Here is a 21407-nt window from a genome sequence, read left to right as displayed (position 1 = left end):
CACAATCTCAGATCAGGTCACTTGCTATGCAAGTACCTCTCCGTAAATGATAAATAGTAAAGCTAAAAACCTATCACTTTATTAAAAAAGAAATTTCTATCATTTCAATTCATTGTATTTCTTCTACCCTCAAAACTTAGGTTAGTACATGTTTTATTTTAAAAGTATATTATATAGCTGTATTTTGTTGAGTTGACATTTAATATGTGCCATAGCCAATAGAATTGATAATATAATTGTGGAAAGTAAAATAGGAAAAAGAACAAAAAAAATTTTTTTTTAATGAAGGCAAGAAAAATATTTCTTAAAATGTTGTTGAAAATAAAGAAAGAAATTTATAATTGATTCAATGAAGAGTTTTATGCAAATTATGAAATAACAACATAACATTATAAACAATATTATAAGAAATAAGTTCAACACTTTATAAAGCATCATGATTCAGTTATTGATTGCAATATAATACATTTCTTTACTAGAGATTTACGAATTTGCAGTTTCAAATTGCAAAAGTTGCTAAGAAAATAAGACATCTCCTCATCATCCATCACAACAACCCCTTGCAGAATTATACTATAACCACAGATTCTTTTCAAAGGTTTAGAACTGACACTGAGACCAAAAAAAAAACTATCAAATAATCTCAGTTAATCATTTCCTGCAAAACTTTTTCTCTCACATTTTTCTCAGTTTTTGGCACTCAACAGACTTAGTCTCACTGATGGTATTATCTCTCAGTAGAATAACATCCTTATGGAAATGAAAACAGTTACTACAAAACCTAGAGCAGAGTCGATTTTACTTCCTTTGACTTTGTTATAGGATTAATAGTGAAGTTAATGTTACTGTAAGGAGTATCAAAAAGCTAACAGGAAAAAATGCAGTATGAGATGGAGAAAAAAATTCACTCATTGACTAATATTATTTAGATTCTTTTAGATAAGTATGGGAGACAACTCCAGATATGTTTTGGTTTTATGGAACCATCTTCAGCAAAGCACAGACTTCACTGTTCAACAGCCAATATCAAATATTAATTTTCCCCTCACCATTTACTTCTAGTAAACCGTTTGATGTTCCCTGCATTAAATATGCCAATGCTAACAGTTATTTTTTCCCATGCAGATAACATCGATGAGCAATTTATTCGCTGAAAGTTTCTGTGCATGTAATGATACTGTTTAAAACAGGAATGAGAGAATGAGTCTGAGATCACAGCCTCAAGTCCATTAAAGAACAAAAATAAATATGAAACCTTAACATGCTGAAACTTGGGGTATGAATTTTTTGTGAGTGTATGCATGTAGATGTGACAGCTAATGTAGTTTTCTTAGCCTACATATAGCTGTTGTATGTACAAGTCGATGTTTTTTATAAAGTAGAGAAAACTTAGTGCATATCAAAAATACATGACTTGTGCATGACAATGACATGAAGAAAAAAAAAAAAAAGAAAAACATACAAACACACAGTATCATTGAAAGAGAGGACTATGTTTGATATAAAATACAAGTATCAAATCCAGTATTTGGAATTTCTCAGCTGCAACTGATATATGATCTGATTTTCAACCACCGTTCATTAACTCTTGCACAGGGTTATAAAAGGAAAAAGCTTCACCAGTGTAACTCATAAAATGTTGTTGTTGTTGGCACTCCGTCGCGTACGACGTCGAGGGTTCCAGTTGATCCAATCAACGGAACAGCCTGCTTGTGAAATTAACGTGCAAGTGGCTGAGCACTCCACAGACACGTGTACCCTTAACGTAGTTCTCGGGGATATTCAACGTGACACAGTGTGACAAGGCTGGCCCTTTGAATTACAGGCACAACAGAAACAGGAAGTAAGAGTCAGAGAAAGTTGTGGTGGAAGAGTACAGCAGGGTTCACCACCATCCCCTGCCGGAGCCTCGTGGAGCTTTAGGTGTTTTCGCTCAATAAACACTCACAACGCCTGGTCTGGGAATCGAAACCGCGAGTCCGCTGCCCTAACCACTGGGCCAGTGTGCCTTCAACTCATAAAATATCACTAAAACATTTAACTGTTCAAAGAGAACAACTTTGCTAGGCTTAATTACGAGATTTTGGTAAAAATAAAAATTATTATTATACATGCATGAAGATTGTGGTTGGTTAAAATTTGAAATATAGAATGAATTATTAAAAAAAATTAAAAGTAGAAATTAAAACTAATTTTAGTTTCAATCTTAAATATGCACAATCTTCAGACATATATAATGATTTTTTGACCAAGATCTCGTAATTAAATCTACCAGAGTCATTCCTCTTGGACAGTTAAATGGGTTGGGTCAGTGTCAGTTTTTTTTGTTTTTTTTTCTGGTGGGTAGCACCACAAAAATCATTGCTGGTGCAAAGAAACTTTGAATACTGGATGTGAAAGTTCCATGCTTGTATTAGATATCTTTGTTAAATTTAGCGATAATTCATATAAACCCATTGTTATTAACAAATACAAAAACCATATTGTGTGTGTTTAAATTTGGTTGGTAAAAAGAAAAATGGTCTTTAAATTCACTGTGAATCATATGGGTGGGTGAGCGTTTTGGTTCCATCGAAATATTTCATGTATGTCAGCCAATGTAACTGACTGAATTTTGACTCTATTATCACTATCATTTATTTGATATTGCAATGAGGCTGATGTTGAGCAAAAATAAAGTTATTGAATTTATACCTGGATTATTTTAGATTAGTTACAAGCAGTGAAAGATAAGTTTTCAGGACTGTTAACTGCATTATTTGTTTTGTTTTTTTTTTCTTTTTTAGGGTCCCAATAACCTGATCAACTTATACCACAAAAATGTAAAGCCCTTTCTGTAAAAAAAAAAAAAAACAAAAAAAAAAAAAACGAATTCAATCCTGGCCCAAACACATGGATATTATATACATGATTACTAATGATACTCATACACTGTTTAAAAATTGCATTTTGCTTTTTTTTTTTTTAAAGAGGTGAAATTAATGTTTTGGAAAATGCTTCTATGAAATAATGTCAGTCAGTATCTTATAATGATAGATTAATTAGCTGCTAATAGTGTTGGTTTCAGTGTGTTATGATTCCTTAATGAGCTAATAATGTTGACTAGCATTTTATGATAGATTACTTAACCAAACACTGTCTTATAATAAGATTAACCAGTAATTGGTTTTGGTCAGTGACTTCTGATGATAATGTAATTTAAGCTGGTTAATCAAACAGCTAAGAAATATAGAAATATTTAAACACCTATTTTATTTCATTTAACATTACACAATATCACCTGCTTACATTTGCATAAAGCAAAAAAGATTTGGAGCAGAGTGACTATTGAGATTGTGAGGTGTTCATGATATATCTTACACAAAAAAAAGGTAGAAATGAATTAATGAAAATTCTATGGCTCCAAATCAGGAAGTGAAATCAGATTGTAAAATCATCTGGATTCAATCATTCTGCTTAATTTCACTTGCATTGTTAGTGACCTCATACTTAGAAACGAGAAAAATATGAATTCCATTCTTTTTACATTACTTAATTTATTAAACTCTGCATTTGCTTCCAAAGAAGATTTGGTCATTTGTTCATAAGAGAAATCATTCAATGACATTGGACCCATTTGATGGCATAAACCACAAAGGATGCACAACAGAACACATCAGACAATATATCAAAGACTTGTGACAAAACCTTCCTTGAAGCTCATTGAAAAATCTGTTCAGCAGTCATATTCTAAAGACCATTAACAGATGACTTATCTGCATCAGTAAATATTATACCATCAACAGATGAAATATTTATGTCTGTGCCTGTAAATTTTACACAAATAGTAGATATGTCTATAGACTTTCATCAAAAAATGAAAATTATATGTCTGTGTTGCACTGTCAATAAATGAATTATCTATGTTCGTATATTTCTGTAAATTTTACAGTCAACAAATAAATTATTTACATCTGTGTGTCAGTTAATATGACACCATCAATAGATGACTTGTATACACATGTATGTAACTGTGTTTTTTTTTTTCCTTTTCATTTAGATTTAATAAAAATTTGCAGAAGGGAATGTTATGGAATTAACATGGTATTTTCAACAGAATCAACAATATAATTTAAAATATAATGCTTATTGTATATTAATATTTAACAATCATCACAATGAAGTAGATGTATAAAGAATGTTCCATTCTTGTTGCTCACTGATAATCAACTTTGCTCGTCAGCTCCAAAGAAGTTGTCATCTTTATAAGATAAAAAGTTCGGCATTTCCAAAAGAGTTGATGCTTTTTCAATATCATTTTCTATAGCTTTAATTAGTTCATCTGAATGTAACATAAAACAAATTTTATTGGAAAGACACACACATTTAAAAACAAAAAAAATTATAGCATATTCAGGAAAGAAAAAGGAACGCCTATGGCATTTTTCAGGCCCTTTCAGAGAGGAAGGGACAAAATTATCTTCAGATTGAGCACTTAGCCTGAATGATTAAGGAACCCAAAGGCCAAGTAGTACTATTAAACAGTAACATAGTAAAAATACCATAGAAAAGCATCAACAGTCCATCTGAAGGGTTTCCACATATTTTCTCTTCATTTAATTTCACTCAAAAGGGTATGGTTGGTTTAAAACTATAGCAAAAAACATTTATCCAATGTACATTAGAATTGCACCAGAAACCATATAGCTGTGAAACAAACACGTCAACAACACAGCCATGCTTGTACTCATCAGCAACCATTTGCCAATATGCTATAAAGACAAGTGGAACTAGGTTAGATCTGTCATGAGCCCTAGGGCACATACAACCAAAGTTTAACCTAGTTACCATGGCATATAACTGACAAAGATTACAAGACTCGCCACCAAACAGGACACTGTACCTCCACATGGTTAACTTCCCAGGTATTGCTGAAACTCATTTACAACTAAGCAGTCTTGAGTAATGTGAAATTACATATTTCGTGCAAGGACACAATGCACGAATCAGTTAAGGAGTTGAAACTATTAGCTTTTGACTATGCAAACATTAAGTCATGTGTCTTCGCACGAGTGGTGTTATGAGTTATTTCTTTCAAGGGTGAAAATTAAGTTAGGCATATTTTTAAATGAAGAGACAGCGTGGCCGTTGCCAGTACCGCCTGACTGGCCTTCGTAGGATTTTCGAGCGAGATCGTTGCCAGTGCCCCTGGACTGGCTCTTGTGTGGGTGGCACATAAAATACACCATTCTGAGCGTGGCCGTTGCCAGTACCGCCTGACTGGCCTTCGTAGGATTTTCGAGCGAGATCGTTGCCAGTGCCCCTGGACTGGCTCTTGTGCGGGTGGCACATAAAATACACCATTCTGAGCGTGGCCGTTGCCAGTACCGCCTGACTGGCCCTCGTAGGATTTTCGAGCGAGATCGTTGCCAGTGCCCCTGGACTGGCTCTTGTGCGGGTGGCACATAAAATACACCATTCTGAGCTTGGCCGTTGCCAGTACCGCCTGACTGGCCTTCGTAGGATTTTCGAGCGAGATCGTTGCCAGTGCCCCTGGACTGGCTCTTGTGCGGGTGGCACATAAAATACACCATTCTGAGCGTGGCCGTTGCCAGTACCGCCTGACTGGCCTTCGTAGGATTTTCGAGCGAGATCGTTGCCAGTGCCCCCGGACTGGCTCTTGTGCGGGTGGCACATAAAATACACCATTCTGAGCGTGGCCGTTGCCAGTACCGCCTGACTGGCCTTCGTAGGATTTTCGAGCGAGATCGTTGCCAGTGCCCCTGGACTGGCTCTTGTGCGGGTGGCACATAAAATACACCATTCTGAGCGTGGCCGTTGCCAGTACCGCCTGACTGGCCCTCGTAGGATTTTCGAGCGAGATCGTTGCCAGTGCCCCTGGACTGGCTCTTGTGCAGGTGGCACATAAAATACACCATTCTGAGCGTGGCCGTTGCCAGTACCGCCTGACTGGCCTTCGTAGGATTTTCGAGCGAGATCGTTGCCAGTGCCCCTGGACTGGCTCTTGTGCGGGTGGCATATAAAATACACCATTCTGAGCGTGGCCATTGCCAGTACCGCCTGACTGGCCTTCGTGCGGGTGACACGTAAAAGCACCCATTACACTCTCTGAGTGGTTGGCGTTAGGAAGGGCATCCAGCTGTAGAAACTCTGCCAAATCAGATTGGAGCCTAGTGTTGCTATCCGGTTCCACCAGTCCTCAGTCAAATCATCCAACCCATGCTAGCATGGAAAGCGGACATTAGACAATGATGATGATGATGATGAGACAATGTGCTCAACTTGCAACTTGATAATGTTGCAGATGACGACGACGATGATGACGATTTTTCAGTCAAGAGCCATAAATATATTACAGGCATTGTAACTCTGCTGTAGATGAACAAACAACAAAAGAAATATCATCTGCTTCTCTGAATTGATAGACTCTCTGTTTTCTCACTATCTCTTTTAGGGAGAAACAACATGTTAGACAATTCAGACTAAAATATCAACAATACAGCTGAGGTAAAGTATCTTAGGGAGCATTCTGCAAACTACTCATCATCGTCGTTTAACGTCCGCTTTCCATGCTAGCAAGGATTGGACGATTTGACTGAGGACTGGTGAACCGGATGGCTACACCAGGCTCCAATCTGATTTGGCAGAGTTTCTACAGCTGGATGCTCTTCCTAACGCCAACCACTCAGAGAGTGTAGTGGGTGCTTTTACGTGCCACTGGCACGAAGGCCGGTCAGGCGGTACTATAAATATATATATCTTTAATAAGGTTTCACATATATAATATTGAATTGAAAAACACTGATCAGTTGAGATTATCCAAGCAATTTAGAGACAAAATCTTCCACTAAGGAGTGATTAAAATCTAAAAGCAACAAATATATGAGGTAATTCTAATAAGATTAGTTGACTGAAATTCTGGGATAAGAAAGACAATACAACTAATTGAAGTTTTTGCAATCACTATATTACATATGCGAGATATGCCTTTCTTTCTCATTTGAGCTTAGACTGAACTCCTTGTTTTTGTCTGTGTATTTTTAACAATTATTTATTGATGTTTCTGCTTCAAATGCTTGACTTTTTTCTTTAGATAAAACAACACTTTTTTTAGAAATAGCTGTCAATCAAAAATAAAACAAGAAGGAGAAAGGGCACCAATCTGCCACTACTTACCAAGACCATTAAAATCTGCCATTGGTCGAAGATAGCCTACTATAATGACTTTTAATAAATGACCATAGAAATCTTCTTTGAAGGTGTGCAATATATGAGTTTCCTACAAGAAGGTAAAATTGAACAAATCAAAGTGGTGGGGAAAAAAAAAAAGTAATAATGAACAAAATATTTTAGCTGTGCGTTATAGTTAGCTTGAAGCAGTGTCCATCCATCCATCTATTCATTTTCTCTACCCACTATCCCTGGGAGCGTTGTGAGTCTTCAAGCACCTCCTCCTTAGGGTCTAATCAGAAGCAACTGTTATTACATATGCCTGCTGGATTCCTAACCATGACCAACTGAGACTTTGGATATTATCCAAATATCTCGTTCTTGGTCTACTCTTAGGTAGTGGTTAAGAAGCATGCTTTGCAATCACATAGTTTTCAGTTCAGTCGCACCGTGCTGGGTTTACCAATGCCTTGTGAGTGAATATGGTAGATGGAAACTGTGTGGAAGCCTGTTATGTGTATGTGTATGTGTTAAGTCCCCATTTGGCAATCAGTAAGATGTTATATGTGTGTGTGTGTGTGTGTGGCGGGGGAGGTTATACTGTATAAAAGTCAATGGAGTATTTGTCGATGTCTGGGTCAAACCCATGCCAGCATGGAAGGCAGATGTTAAATGATGATGATGATGATGATGATGATGATGATGATGATGATGATGATGATGATGATGTCTCAAGTAGTTTTAAAAAAAAAATTTCTGACAGCTAAGTAAACTGGGTCATTGTGAGTTCTGAGAGAGAGACACAATGAACCAGTGATTACAGGATGTGTCAAATAGCTGTCCACTTTGACTGAGGAGCCACTTCACTATGCTTGGCTCTGCTTGATTGGTGGCCTCTATTGAAGTGAAATTTGTGGGAAGTGGGGACGAGTTGATTGCATCAACCTCAGTGTTTCGCTGGTACTTAATTTATCGACCTTGAAAGGAAGAAAAGCAGAATTTGAATTCAGAATGTAGGATTGAGGTGAATGGCCAGATTGAGGATTGAGGTGAGAGGCCAGATCTGGTCAGTTTCAATATAAAACAGATTAAATATTTTGGCTGGATATGACCTGTTTGAATGCTAAAGGGTTAAAGACTTCACCACATGGTGCTACTGAGTAAATATGATAATAATAATAATAATTTTTTTTTTTTACCTCTATGCACAAGGCCCGAAATTTTGAGGGAGGGGACCAGTCGATTAGATCGACCCCAGAACGCAACTGGTACTTAATTTATCGACCCCGAAAGGATGAAAGGCAAAGTCAATCTCGGCGGAATTTGAACTCAGAACATAAAGATAGATGAAATACCACTAAGCATTTTGCCCAGCATGCTAACGTTTCTGCCAGCTCGCCGCCTAACGATAATAATTTCAAATTTTGCCACTAAGGCAGCCATTTTGGGGGAGGGGATCAGTCAATTACATTGATCCCAGTGTTCAATTTTATCAACCTCGAAAGGATGAAAGGCAAAGTTGACCTCGGCGGAATTTGAACTCAGATTGAAGCGAAATACTGTTAAGCATTTCAGTCAGCATGCTAACGAATCTGCCAGCTCAGCAACAATAGCAGTCGGTTTACATAACTGTATTCGTTTGTTTATTCTATGTTGCAGATGAATAGAAAACAAAAAAGTTGGCACACACATAACAGACAGTTATGAAAAGAGAACATACAATGGGGTAAAACTTGTGACTGGAAGTTACAAAACAAAAACAAAAAAAAGATGTTAATGCAATGAAATTTCAACAAGTAGGGAACAGAGGCACATCTGAGAGATGTAATAGTTAACTTGGTAACCACATGGTTCTGGGTTCAATCTCACTGTGTTGCATCTGAACAAATGTATTCTCCTATATTGTCAGGTTGATCAGTGCCTTGTGATTTCAAACTGATGGATGGAAAACGTCTAAGAGTCTATTATTAGACATATATATACATACATACATACATACTCATGTATTTGCTTCACTCATTACACTGTTGACATGCTGGAGCACCACTTTGAAGGGTTTAGTTGAATAAATAGAACTCAGTACTTATTTTTAAGTTCTATACTTATTGTATCATTTTTTATTTTTTTTGCTGAGTTGCTAAGTTACAGGGATGTAAACAAACTAGGACTGACTGTCAAGGAGTGTGTGTTTACATGTGGGAGGGGGTGACATACACACAGAAGATGGGCTTCTGACCTGGCTATAGTAGAAGACACTTGCCCAAGGTGTCATACATTGGAACTGAACTCAAAACCATGTGGTTGCAAAGCAAGCTTTTTAACCACACAGCCATGCTTACACATAGACAGACAAACAAACACACAGATAGATAGATAGATAGATAGACAAACTGACAGATAAATAGATAGAGAGACAAACAGCCAGACAAACAGAGAGATAAAAAGACAAACAGACAGACAGTAGGTAAGTAGGTGGATAGGTAGAGATTAATATATGTGCACCCAAAACTGTGCATTATGTCCCTTTACATCAAAAGATAGCTCTGTCATTTGACAGACAGATGTTGATAAAATAAGTGTCAGACTAAAATAAAAACTAAGACAAATACAATTGGCTAAAACCCAACATAATCAGAATCCAATGACGACAATCAATGAAACAATATACTTAATGAAAGTCTTGGAAAAAAACCAAAAAAACTGACTTACCATAGATTTCTTTTCATTTTTATAATAGGGGTTCCATCCAATACTAAGGACCATTTTGTAAACTGGTCCTTTATCAACATTTGCCCAACCATAGTAGACACCATTGTCCATGCTAGATGGTAATTTACTAACTACTTCTTCATCATGGTTTGCTGTAACAATAAATATTAAATCAGTAATTATTTTGTCTAGTAATAATTGACTTATTAACTTTCTGTCACTATAATACGTTCTATCATAAAGCCTGCTTCTACTTATAATTTTTTTCTCTGTTAGTTAATGTTCAATTTGTCTATAAATTCATTTTCATATGTAATCAAATAGGCATATATATATATATATATATATATATATATATATAGTTGAAATTTACAGAGAAACAAAGATGAAGACAGGTGTATTAGTTTGACGCTCAGGAAGGTGAGAAAGTCTTTTATGTTTCAAGCCTATGCTCTTTAACAGAAAGGAACACAAGGAACTAAACAGAGAGAGAGAGAGAGAGAGAATAAAGAAACTTTTGGAGTTAGCGGTCAATCAATGGAGAAGCAATAAATTATAAGCGGTAATGATAAATTTTATGAAGTTCAAGGGGGAAATAACTCTAATATCCAAAATTGAGTGGGGTCATGCAATAATACAGTTCTCAAATCAGCCACCATTATCCTAAATGTCTCCCCGCAAAGGAAAACAATTGGTAATAAATCTGTTCAATCAGGGCTGACCCGAGGAGCTACAACAACCTTGGTGTTTAGATCTAGGTTAGCCCAGACTGAAAAAAAATTATGATCAAAAGTATTCATGCTATGGCCACCCCATATTTTGTTCAACACATTTTTTTTTAGATTCCATAAGAATTTCTTTTCTACAACAATTTATGTAAAAGAAAGTTGTTAAACTACAGTGGAGGAGGCTAGCCACTGGATTTGGTTAAAAAGAGATGATGAGCGATGGCTAGAGAAATATTGAGCTTTGTTTTTAATAACCAGTTGATCTAGCAAGCGGGGCCTCATATCAGAGATGGGGGCCGGTGTGCATTGATACTGTCGAGAGGTAGGCCCCGAAACGGCGCGCATTCTCTCCTGATGACCCCACAACGCTTGCTGGCTTCTGGTATGCAGAGTTCTCGACTGGTAGCACTTTCATGTGCGAGTTGTTTGCAAGACATACTGCATGACTTCATTTAGAATTTGTGGCATGCCGATTAAGTAACAAGAATTTCACTAAGTTTGAAACGTGTAGAAGTGAAACTCAAAAGTTGTAATGTACATGCATTTTCCAGAAGAATTAACGGTCCAGTGGTTTCAAATACTGGCATTCCATTGGTTACAATGACAAGGGTTCCAGTTGATCTGATCAACAGAACAGCCTGCTTGTGAAATTAACGTGCAAGTGGCTGAGTACTCCACAGCCACATGTACCTTTAGCATAATTATCAGGGTGATTCAGCATAACACAGAGTGTGACAAGGCTGGCCCTTTGAAATACAGGTACTACTCATTTTTGCCAGCTGAGTGGACTGAAGCAACGTGAAATAAAGTGTTTAGCTCAAGGACATAATGCGTTACTGGGAATTGAACTCACAACTTTGTGATCATGAGCCGAATACCCTAACCATTAAGCCACATGCCTTCACTCTTTCAAATACTAACAGACTTTTAAACTCTGTTTCCTTAAAATTTAAGTCAACATTACAGTATTCATCATCGTGGATAACACATTTTTTTTCATATGTACATAATTTTCAAAGTTTTTTTGGGGAAAAAAAACAATTAAAATCCGTAAATTTTTATTCAGTTTTGCAATGCATTAAACAACATGAAACAATGTTAAATGATTTAAAGTCAGGAGCATTAAGTAATATATTAGCATAAGGGAATTTCAGCTGTTATTCCTAGCAAATCAAACGACTCCATGAAATTCCCTGGATGACTGAAACAACAACAACAACAATAGTAACAACAAATTTACAAATATTAATTCATTGGCATGCATAGGTAGAATTGTTATCTTTCAGGAGATTTGGCACGTTCACTTAATTACAATGAAATGAGAGGTGAGATAATTTGGTTTACACCAGAAGATTCAAGGGTAGATTTGAGTTTTATCCATCTCAATCTCTGAATAAATATGTATAAAATGACGATGATATCAAAGAGGGATTACACTTAAAATACACAGGTCATAGGTGTAGGAGTGGCTGTGTGGTAAGTAGCTTGCTTACGAACTGCATTCGTCAACTGCATAGGTTCACCTGTTGTCTGTGAACCTCGCGACATGTCCGGGCCCAGCGGAACTTATGCTTTTGGTACTGAGCTCTGTAATGATAATCCTACTATGGGCCTTTCCCTGGCCCTTTGCGTTGTAACCAATCGATGTTCTATCATCTTCGTAGTAGCTCATGTCTCACGTATAAGAGCACAGGTAGGACGGTGTTATTGAAGAATCTAGCACATATGGTATTATCTAGTTTTGTTTTGAGCATATCCTTTATTGAGTTAAATGCCTCCCATACTGCCCTTATTCTCTTTTGAGCGTCCATATCTCAGCGCATATTCACTGTGTGCCCGAAGAAGACGAACTCCTTAAACTCCTCGATTTCATCGCTTTCCCACTTCTATTCGGCCTTGTGCGAGCTACGTCTACCAGCCTTATATCTTGTATTTGTTGTCTGATGAGATCTTCATGAAACAGAAATTGCCGAATAAACTCTACCAAGAATTTAGTAGAGTTTTTTTTTTATTGTCAATGTCACCTCCTATTGCGCCTCTGCAGAATTCCATGTCAACCTGTTATGATTAGTCAATGTGTCAGCGGTTTATTGTTGACAGTCAAGTGTAAAACAAAAATTTTGTTTGAGCGGTGACAGGTAAATCACTTGAATGTTAGGACCACGTGTTCAACAAGATATTTCGCTAGAAGAAAGATGATTCATCAATTTTTACGACCTACTCAATTTCAACAACATAAGTACTCTTTATTCTTCTAATTCATTCTTTACAGGCAAAAAAGCACAGCAAGAACTTCCCTCAAGTACCATCATAAGACCACCAATGAATATATTTTATCAAAGTTATCAGTGGAAGAAAGATACATACCTTCTAAAAATGTATCAATACAGTGAGACGGACGTTTTCGACGCCCCACCACTATTACAGCGAATACGATATGTTCACGTGAAACCCTAAGCATAATTGTTACACTTTAAACTTGCCCATCAGGGTTCCACTAGTGTTATGTATCAAATCATGTGCTCATAACGAAAGGATAGTTCATCGTGGGGTTTTGATATAAGTTGCAGTCATTGTGATTTAAATGAGAAACGACCGGTCAATTTATGGGATTCATATGTAGTATGTTAGTATTTATGGGATTCATATGCAAAGGTTTCAAAATAAATAAAATAATGTCTTCTATAATGAAAGTATTGGTACCATTTACTTCCTGAAAGTTTAAAATGCCTTTGTTTCAATTTAAAACGGATGGAAATGTAATAGGTAAAATGTATTTAAACACTGCAAATGCGAATAAATATATTTACACCCCACCAACATCAAATAATTCTTTATATTCTTCGAAGTATAACTATTAAAAAAGAAGTGGTGATACAGCATGGTTATAGACCAAAGTTTGAAACAAAACTAAAACAAGATTCTAAATGTCTGATGGTCTAAACAAAAATCTGTAAATCAATTTTTGTTTTTAAAGAGCATAGTAAGATTTAGAGGAGGGGTAAAAATACCCACATTTAAAAGAATAAAAGCTAAAAAGAAGCCAATTTTTTCTTTTTTTTTACATTTTTAATTGAATGGATATTTAGTTTACGATTTCTTTCCCGCAAATATGTGTGTGTGTATACATACATATATATATATATATATGGCAAATGAAAGACGGAAGATGGAATATACGAGAATATACACGCTAACACAAACAGAATAGTTTCCAGAAAATCTGTTGACAAATAAAGCGTTTTCCGTAACTAATGTAAACAAAGATTTTTATTCTCAGAGGTAGTCAATTTAAAGTCATGCTGGATGAGTTTTTTTTATATATATCTATGTATACCGCGCACACACAAAGCTATAATTATTGTGAATTTAAATACAACATAGAATATATTCGAGTATTTTCTTTATACAACTTATTGATTCCCTTGTGTCATTATACATATTAATTTTATATCATTAGGGATTTATTGTATTGTTTTTTCTTATGATAGCTTGGAGTGTAAAATATGTCTGATCTTTATCTGAAGTCTAAATTAAAGCATACGAGATAAAATAACTCGGATCTTTACCAAAGGGAAAAGATTAAATAACACTTTGCCAACCAAATTAATGTGCCTTATTAAAGAAAGAAAAAACAAAACGCGGCAACGTGGGAACCTTTTTGTGGGCGTTCGATCTGCTACACATAGGAGCCAAATTTCCCTCAACTCACATCCCAGTCTTAAAGAAATATATCACATCAGATATTATAGCCCTAGGTACTTCTTTAAAAATGGGATGGTCACGGTTTGATTGCTTTGATCATAGGTCTACTCGATCGGAGTTGATTTGTGACAGAATAACAAAGTAAATTAAGACAAACAGCTGTTGAACATTTCTGCAAGGAATATGCTATCTGCGTGGAGGGCAGGGAGTTACGGAAATGTTTGAATGATGAGTAATATCTAAGGTTTAAAATCCGGCATTTATAGGAAAAAGAAACAATTAAATGAAGTCGTTTGTCCTTCTTTTCAAGAGCAAACTGGTCGTCTTAATTTAGGCTCTAACTAGGATTCGACACGAAACCGCAGACTTTGATAAGAGAGCACTCGCCGCAACCCCCTGGAAGAAAAAAGTGTTTACCGATTTCTTCGATTTTTTTTTATCCCTCATACCGGACTCAAGGTTAGACTTTATAACAAAAAGGAAAACTCTAGAATAGTGCTGGTGTTTATTTATCATCTCCCAAGATGGTAACTACCAATAAATAGTACCTAATTATATATATCAGGCCTTAGACAACTAAAAAAAAAAAAATTCATTGTAAGGGGGAGTGATCACAGAAAATGACCGCATGCAAAGCCTTATGTAATCAAACTAAGATAATATTGTTTCTTCGAAGGAAAACTGGAATATTTATAGAATGAGAAAAGGGAAAAATAAATAATCATCTTAAAACATTGGAAAATACATGAGGTAAGAAAAGGATAGGACGCTTAAGGGGTTAACCTTGATAGATGGCTGAATATACATTAGGTATATGAGAAATCCTTATTTACCTGTGGGAAAACCAAGTTGTTTGCTGCCCCGACCAAATCCTTTGACTACGTTTCCTTCGGCATAGTAAGGCAGGTAATTTTCTGGACCAGTGGACGTCATTTTGTAAGTTTGGCAGAGAAGCAACAATAGTCGCAGTCAGATGAAAGTTCAATGACTTGTGAGGAGTGTCCTGAAGGCGTGATGTTTATTATATCTATGACTGGCAAGTGTGTTATCAGTTACGATTCAGCAGCGCATGGATTTCGTGCAAATACCTCTACAAATTAATATAGGAATTGGAAAAGTATCACTCTACTAATATTTTCATTATTGAAAATATATCACTTTCACTATTCTGTACCAGTATTTGCAAAAACCCCACTTGAAAATATTTACCGTATTGAGAGTTGTTCTCCCTTACTTCCACCTTGAAAACCGTTTGCCATCGTCAAATATAGCTCGTTATCTTTTCTATAAGACACGTAATTACCGCTTTATTCCTGTGTTGCTAACCAAGGTTGTTAAAATGCTTAATCATACCGAGCAGATATGACAAATATAGTACGATCGAAACATCTATCGTCTCGAAAAGTGATAGCAATGTGAACGGAATAAATTTATGTCAGGAAATATAATTTTAGTCACCGTCCAACAATGGTATTAACCTTTGTTCATATCAGTTTGTTTAATATTCGACGAACAAGAAAAGCTGTATAACTCTTGTTCGGATGTAAATTTGTATTTTTGTTAGTTTACACCCAAGTGGAAGATGCGACTTGATGTTGTTCTCTGATTATAAATATTTCACTTTATATATTGCTCGTTAAAATCATTGAGAGAAGTAAACACATTATGCAATCTTATTTCTCCGCCCCGCTCTCCATTAGTATGACGCATATTTATGTAACATTAATTTTCTAGGGATAGGCGTAGGAGTGGCTATGTGGTAAGTAGCTTGTTACCAACCACATGGTTCCGGGTTCAGTCCCACTGCGTGGCACCTTGGGCAAGTGTCTTCTACTATAGCCACGGGCCGACCAAAGCCTTGTGAGTGGATTGGGTAGACGGAAACTGAAAGAAGCCCATCATATATATATGTGTGTGTGTGTGTGTCCACTCTATTACAAGTATTTGAGCTGGGTCTTCAAAGATACTTTCCTCTCTTCCTAGCAGTCACAGAGGTCATGAGCATTGTCTTCCCTCCTCACTAAAAGATTTTTAAAAAATGACTGGTACTTATTTTATTGACCCTTTTAAGATTTGAACTCTTCTAAGTTAACGTAGGATTAAATATTGAAAAGACACTTAGTTTAACGCTCCTATACAAGTCCTTACCAGGCGCTACAGACCCAGCACTGATGTACAGTCTGACTTCCTCCTACTTTTTTTATGGGCCCTAGTACCATTGTCCCTTTCCAGACTGAGATTACTAATTGTAATTCAGATCCATCCAACCTGAACTAGTATGAAAGAAGAAAAAAAAAATACAATTTGCAGGATAATTAGTGTATTCACCTATATTACTTCTAGTTTTAATTTTGATTTGATTTTCATTAGATAAGCTATAGGCACAGGTGTGGCTGTGAGGTTAAGAAACTTATTTCCCAACCATGTGGCCTTGGGTTCTGTCCTATAACATAGCACCTTGGGCAAATGTCTTCTACTATTGATCCAGGGTGAGCAAAGCCTTATCAGTGGATTTAGTTGACAAAAACTGAAAACTGGAGCTTGCCATATATATATGTATAGAGATTTAGAAATATTATATTTCTAATATATATATATATATATATATATATATATATATATATATGTGTGTGTGTATTGCACAAATGCACACACACACACACACACACAAATGTATGTTCCAAGGATCGAGGTGTAGGAAGAAAGTGAGCTTTGAAGCAATCCGTAGAAAATATATATATAAAAAAAAAGAACTTTCAGGAACAACAGAGATTTATTAGGGCAGGAAGTTGTGAATTTTCCGGTGTGTGTGTGTGTGTATATGGGAGTGGCTGAGTGGCAAGTAGCTTGCTTACGAATCACATGGTTCCAGGTTCAGTCCCATTGCGTGGCACCTTGGGCAAGTGTCTTCTACTATAGCCTCGGGCTGACCAAAGCCTTGTGAGTGGATTTGGTAAACGGAAACTGAAAGAAGCCCGTCGTATATATATATATATATATATATATATATATATATATATAGAAGGTTTAGATTAAGATTCAAGATTGAATATGGTACTTATGTTTAGGCACCAGAATATAGTATGGTATGGTATTATACAAAAACCATTCCAAAAAATCAAAATAAGCAACACGGATTTCAAAGATGATTGCAGTACGCACGTTTCATGCTACTCCATTTATTTAAGTAATGCAAGCATTACATTAAATGCAATATGTAGAGCAATCTTCAGCCGCAGGAAAATGCAGAAAATCACAGTAGAATAGACATATTATAATTGTGGCAACATTTCAAATCCAAGTGGGAGGAAGAATACATAAAAATCCATCTTGACATAGCCAAGTCTATCGGGCTAGTAATTGGTTCTAGGCAAAAATTCTAAACTGTCTCTGATTTTATTGTCTCTTATCTAGTAGTAATAGTATGAGGGACAATCACTTCTAAGGAAAGGGACACCTTCCCTTTCCTTAGAAGTGATTGTCCCTCATACTATTACTACTAGATAAGAGACAATAAAATCAGAGACAGTTTAGAATTTTTGCCTAGAACCAATTACTAGCCCGATAGACTTGGCTATGTCAAGATGGATTTTTATGTATTCTTCCTCCCACTTGGATTTGAAATGTTGCCACAATTATAATATGTCTATTCTACTGTGATTTTCTGCATTTTCCTGCGCAGAAAATTGCTCTACATATTGCATTTAATGTAATGCTCGCATTACTTAAATAAATGGAGTAGCATGAAACGTGCGTACTGCAATCATCTTTGAAATCCGTGTTGCTTATTTTGATTTATATATATATATATATATATATATATATATATATATATATATATATGTGTGTGTGTGTGTGTTTGTGTGTCTATGTTTGTCCCCCCCCCCAACATAGCTTGACAACCGATGCTGGTGTGTTTACATCCCCGTAACTTAGCGGCTCGGCAAAATAGACCGATAGAATAAGTACTAGGCTTACAAAGAATAAGTCCTGGGGTCGATTTGTTCGACTAAAGGCGGTGCTCCAGCATGGTCACAGTCAAATGACTGAAACAAGTAAAAGAGTAATATATATATATATATATATATATTTATTTATTTATTTATATGATAAATGTAAGACGGAAGATGCACGATATACACATATATGTACGTAAACATTTTGTGTGTGTGTATGTATTTATTTTCATTAATTTTCAATTATTTGAAGTCGGGATATTTTCAGTAGTCTAACTCTCTATTCTGAAGAAGATCGGTTTAGTCAGAATAGCCGTTTAATAAAACGAACAGGTTGACATCACACCGCATGTTACAGCAAAATGGCGCAGGTTGAGGAAGTTACCAGCGTGGACAGACTGAATACAATCCTTACTGAGGCGAGATCGAACCTTGTTGTTTTACATTTCTCTGCTAAATGGTCGGGAGAATGTGAGCAAATGAATGATGTATTGCGTGAACTGGCAAAAGACCCTCATTATGTAAACGTACGGTTCCTTTTGGTGGAGGCTGAAGATCTTGTTGAATTGACAAAGAAGTATCAAGTAGCTAACGTTCCTGTGTTTATCTTTTTCAAAAATAAATCACGGATCGATACTCTGGAAGGTGTCGATGCCTTGGAACTATGTAAAAAAGTCAAGAATCTCGTCGAAGCTACAGTTTCGATACCAGCTGAAGAGAGCGAAGAAGACATAAATGTGAAACTACAAGCGCTCGTTAACCAAGCTCCTGTCATGCTTTTCATGAAGGGTACTCCCGATGAACCTAGATGTGGTTTCAGTCGTACCATCATCGGTATCCTGAATGAGCACAATATCGACTATTCTCATTTTAACATACTCAGCGATGAAAATGTGCGCCAGGGATTGAAGAAATTCTCCGACTGGCCTACTTATCCTCAGTTATATCACAAAGGGGAACTTATCGGTGGATTGGATATAGTCAAAGAATTGTCAGAATCGAACGAGCTTCAAAAGATGTTGCCCCAGAAAGAAGATTTGAATGCTAAATTGAAAACCCTCATCAACAAAGCAAGTGTTATGCTGTTTATGAAAGGTTCCCCCGATACACCACGTTGTGGATTCAGTAAAACTACTATTGGTATTTTGGAAGAAACTGGCGTCACTTACGAAACGTTTGATATTCTTCAGGATGAAAGTGTGAGGCAAGGGTTGAAAACCTATTCCGACTGGCCTACATACCCCCAGTTGTATGTGAATGGTGAACTGGTAGGTGGACTTGACATTATTAAAGAACTTAAAGAAAACAATCAACTAGTTGATACCTTAAAAGGAACTTCATAAAATAATTAATCCTATTTAAGGTGACACAAATGATCTATGTATTGATCAATAAAGATTCCTTTTCTTCTTATCTGTTTGTAATAAGAAATAATTACACATACACAAACTCATAACACGAATCTATTCTCTTTACAGTTTTAATTAAATGTTTGAAGTTATGAAACTATATTGAAATTCTAATTTTTTTTTCGTTTTTTTCCCTGTCATAAAATTACTCATTTTATGTTATAACTAGACAATGTTTTGTAATTTAATATCTTTCCTAACACCTCTCAAGCGTGAAGTGCTACTTGTCGAAAACACTGTTAGCTAGCCAGTCGTGCCGCGATCAGTTTGTAAATATTAACCGCAGTAACTTCACTCATTTAACAATAATCCAGTGTCTGAGAAGGTTATAGTCACTGTCCACTTTCTGTATATTTGATAATAATAATAATAATATTACAAAAACCAAAGTAAAGTCGTAGCCTCCTTTATATTTTGAGCAATTAGAGTTAGAAGAAACACCGGTGTTTGGCGATAAGTTGACTACGTTCTGAGCGAGTTCTGCGTTTTTAATACACCAATTCTCTTACGAGAAGTTTCTCTGAGACAAAAATATTACAGCTTCTACTGTTCTGCGTTTGTGTATACATCGTTGTTTTAATCTAATGCTTTTTAAAATGTGTGTATAGATTTTATCTTAATATTTGACAAATTACTATAAATTTCAGCACTTTCCTCTTGTTGAAGTAACGCGGCTTTTAGTGTTTATCGAACAAAGATGCATTGATTTATTTAATTGAAACAAAGCACACAAACTTAAATACTTGAGTGGTTAATAATATTAGGAAAGATATTAAGCCATAAAAAATGTTTGAGGACGATGAGTTGAGAAAGCACGTAATAAATGTCATTTGTATTTGAAATTATAATTTCACTAAAACGACTCCTTGTTTTAAATCCAGAAATTATTTAAGCAACATGGGTTACCAAAGACTCAATGAAATTATAGTTAGCATATTTAGAATTTACATATAACTACCTTATTATCCAGTTCTAATTATCATTGGGTGTCTTATTCCTTGATGTGTGTGTATATAGTACACCTAGTTCAGAAATAAAGGTTTGTAGTTCATGACCAGCTTGGGGCTCTGTATGTCTCCAGGAACAAGACACTTAATGATGATTAGCCAACTGGCACGTCTCTTCTACCTGTGGCATATGCCATTTAAACTAGCAGGCTGTCTGCTCACCTTCCTTCACACAGCCACTGGGTGCACCACCTTTCATCACGCTAAGTCCACACTAATCAGTTTTCGCAATCCTTCCTCCACTGTCTGTATTTTCCCTTTAGACATCATCAATTTGCAGAAGTGCAAGCTGGACATGAGTCTCCTCAACTTCACCATTCTGCAATGTTTATGAGTGTTCCTTCTAGGATTATGTAACGGAATCCTTTAACCTTACAGTACAACACTTAGACACTATCTTATGCCAGCTTACAACACAGTGTACCATTATATACAAGACGCACCAATACTGCAACATCACCCAATGTTGTGAAACACTACCATATCCTACTTTAACACATCTTTACTTAAAGGTGTGGTCAAATTCTTTTTTTCTTATTATTTAGATTGTATTTTACTCTTCGCTAAATCCACACAATGATTTTACTAACGTGAAACCAGGATTTTCTACACCTGAAGAACTTGGGTTGATTGCATCCTACCAGGACCTTAGATTATATATTTATACACCCAAGAGGGTGTTGAAAAGTTCCTTGCTTTAAGGGTATTGCACAAGGCCTGGCT

At 36.1% G+C, this 21407-nt stretch overlaps 2 protein-coding genes across 5 annotated transcripts; one reads left to right on the top strand and one right to left on the bottom strand.

Annotated features, from left to right (window-relative positions):
* Positions 1–341: 341 nt before the first annotated feature.
* On the bottom strand, positions 342–20806 carry LOC106881446 (riboflavin kinase). Of its 4 annotated transcripts, none has more exons than XM_089365822.1 (5): positions 20636–20806; positions 15146–15402; positions 9880–10031; positions 7177–7279; positions 342–4321 (listed from the first exon to the last, which is right to left on the bottom strand). In XM_089365822.1, exons 2-5 carry the CDS (start codon positions 15243–15245, stop codon positions 4206–4208), a joined length of 471 nt encoding a protein of 156 aa, XP_089221948.1. In that variant the 5' UTR covers positions 15246–15402; positions 20636–20806; the 3' UTR covers positions 342–4205. The 4 variants fall into 4 exon arrangements, with proteins under 4 accessions (XP_089221948.1, XP_014787317.1, XP_014787316.1 ...); XM_014931831.3 differs by lacking the exon at positions 20636–20806 and adding an exon at positions 15522–16016; XM_014931830.3 differs by lacking the exon at positions 20636–20806 and having other exon boundaries at positions 15146–16023.
* On the top strand, positions 18553–20536 carry LOC106881445 (glutaredoxin-3). Its single transcript, XM_014931829.3, has one exon. It carries the CDS (start codon positions 18631–18633, stop codon positions 19609–19611), a length of 981 nt encoding a protein of 326 aa, XP_014787315.1. The 5' UTR covers positions 18553–18630; the 3' UTR covers positions 19612–20536.
* Positions 20807–21407: the final 601 nt, after the last annotated feature.

The sequence above is a fragment of the Octopus bimaculoides genome, chromosome 18, assembly GCF_046866305.1.
Source record: "Octopus bimaculoides isolate indiv1 chromosome 18, ASM4686630v1, whole genome shotgun sequence".
NCBI lineage: Eukaryota > Metazoa > Mollusca > Cephalopoda > Octopoda > Octopodidae > Octopus > Octopus bimaculoides.
The sequence above is the reverse complement of the archived record's forward strand: the minus strand, read 5'-3'. Positions and strand labels throughout refer to the sequence as shown.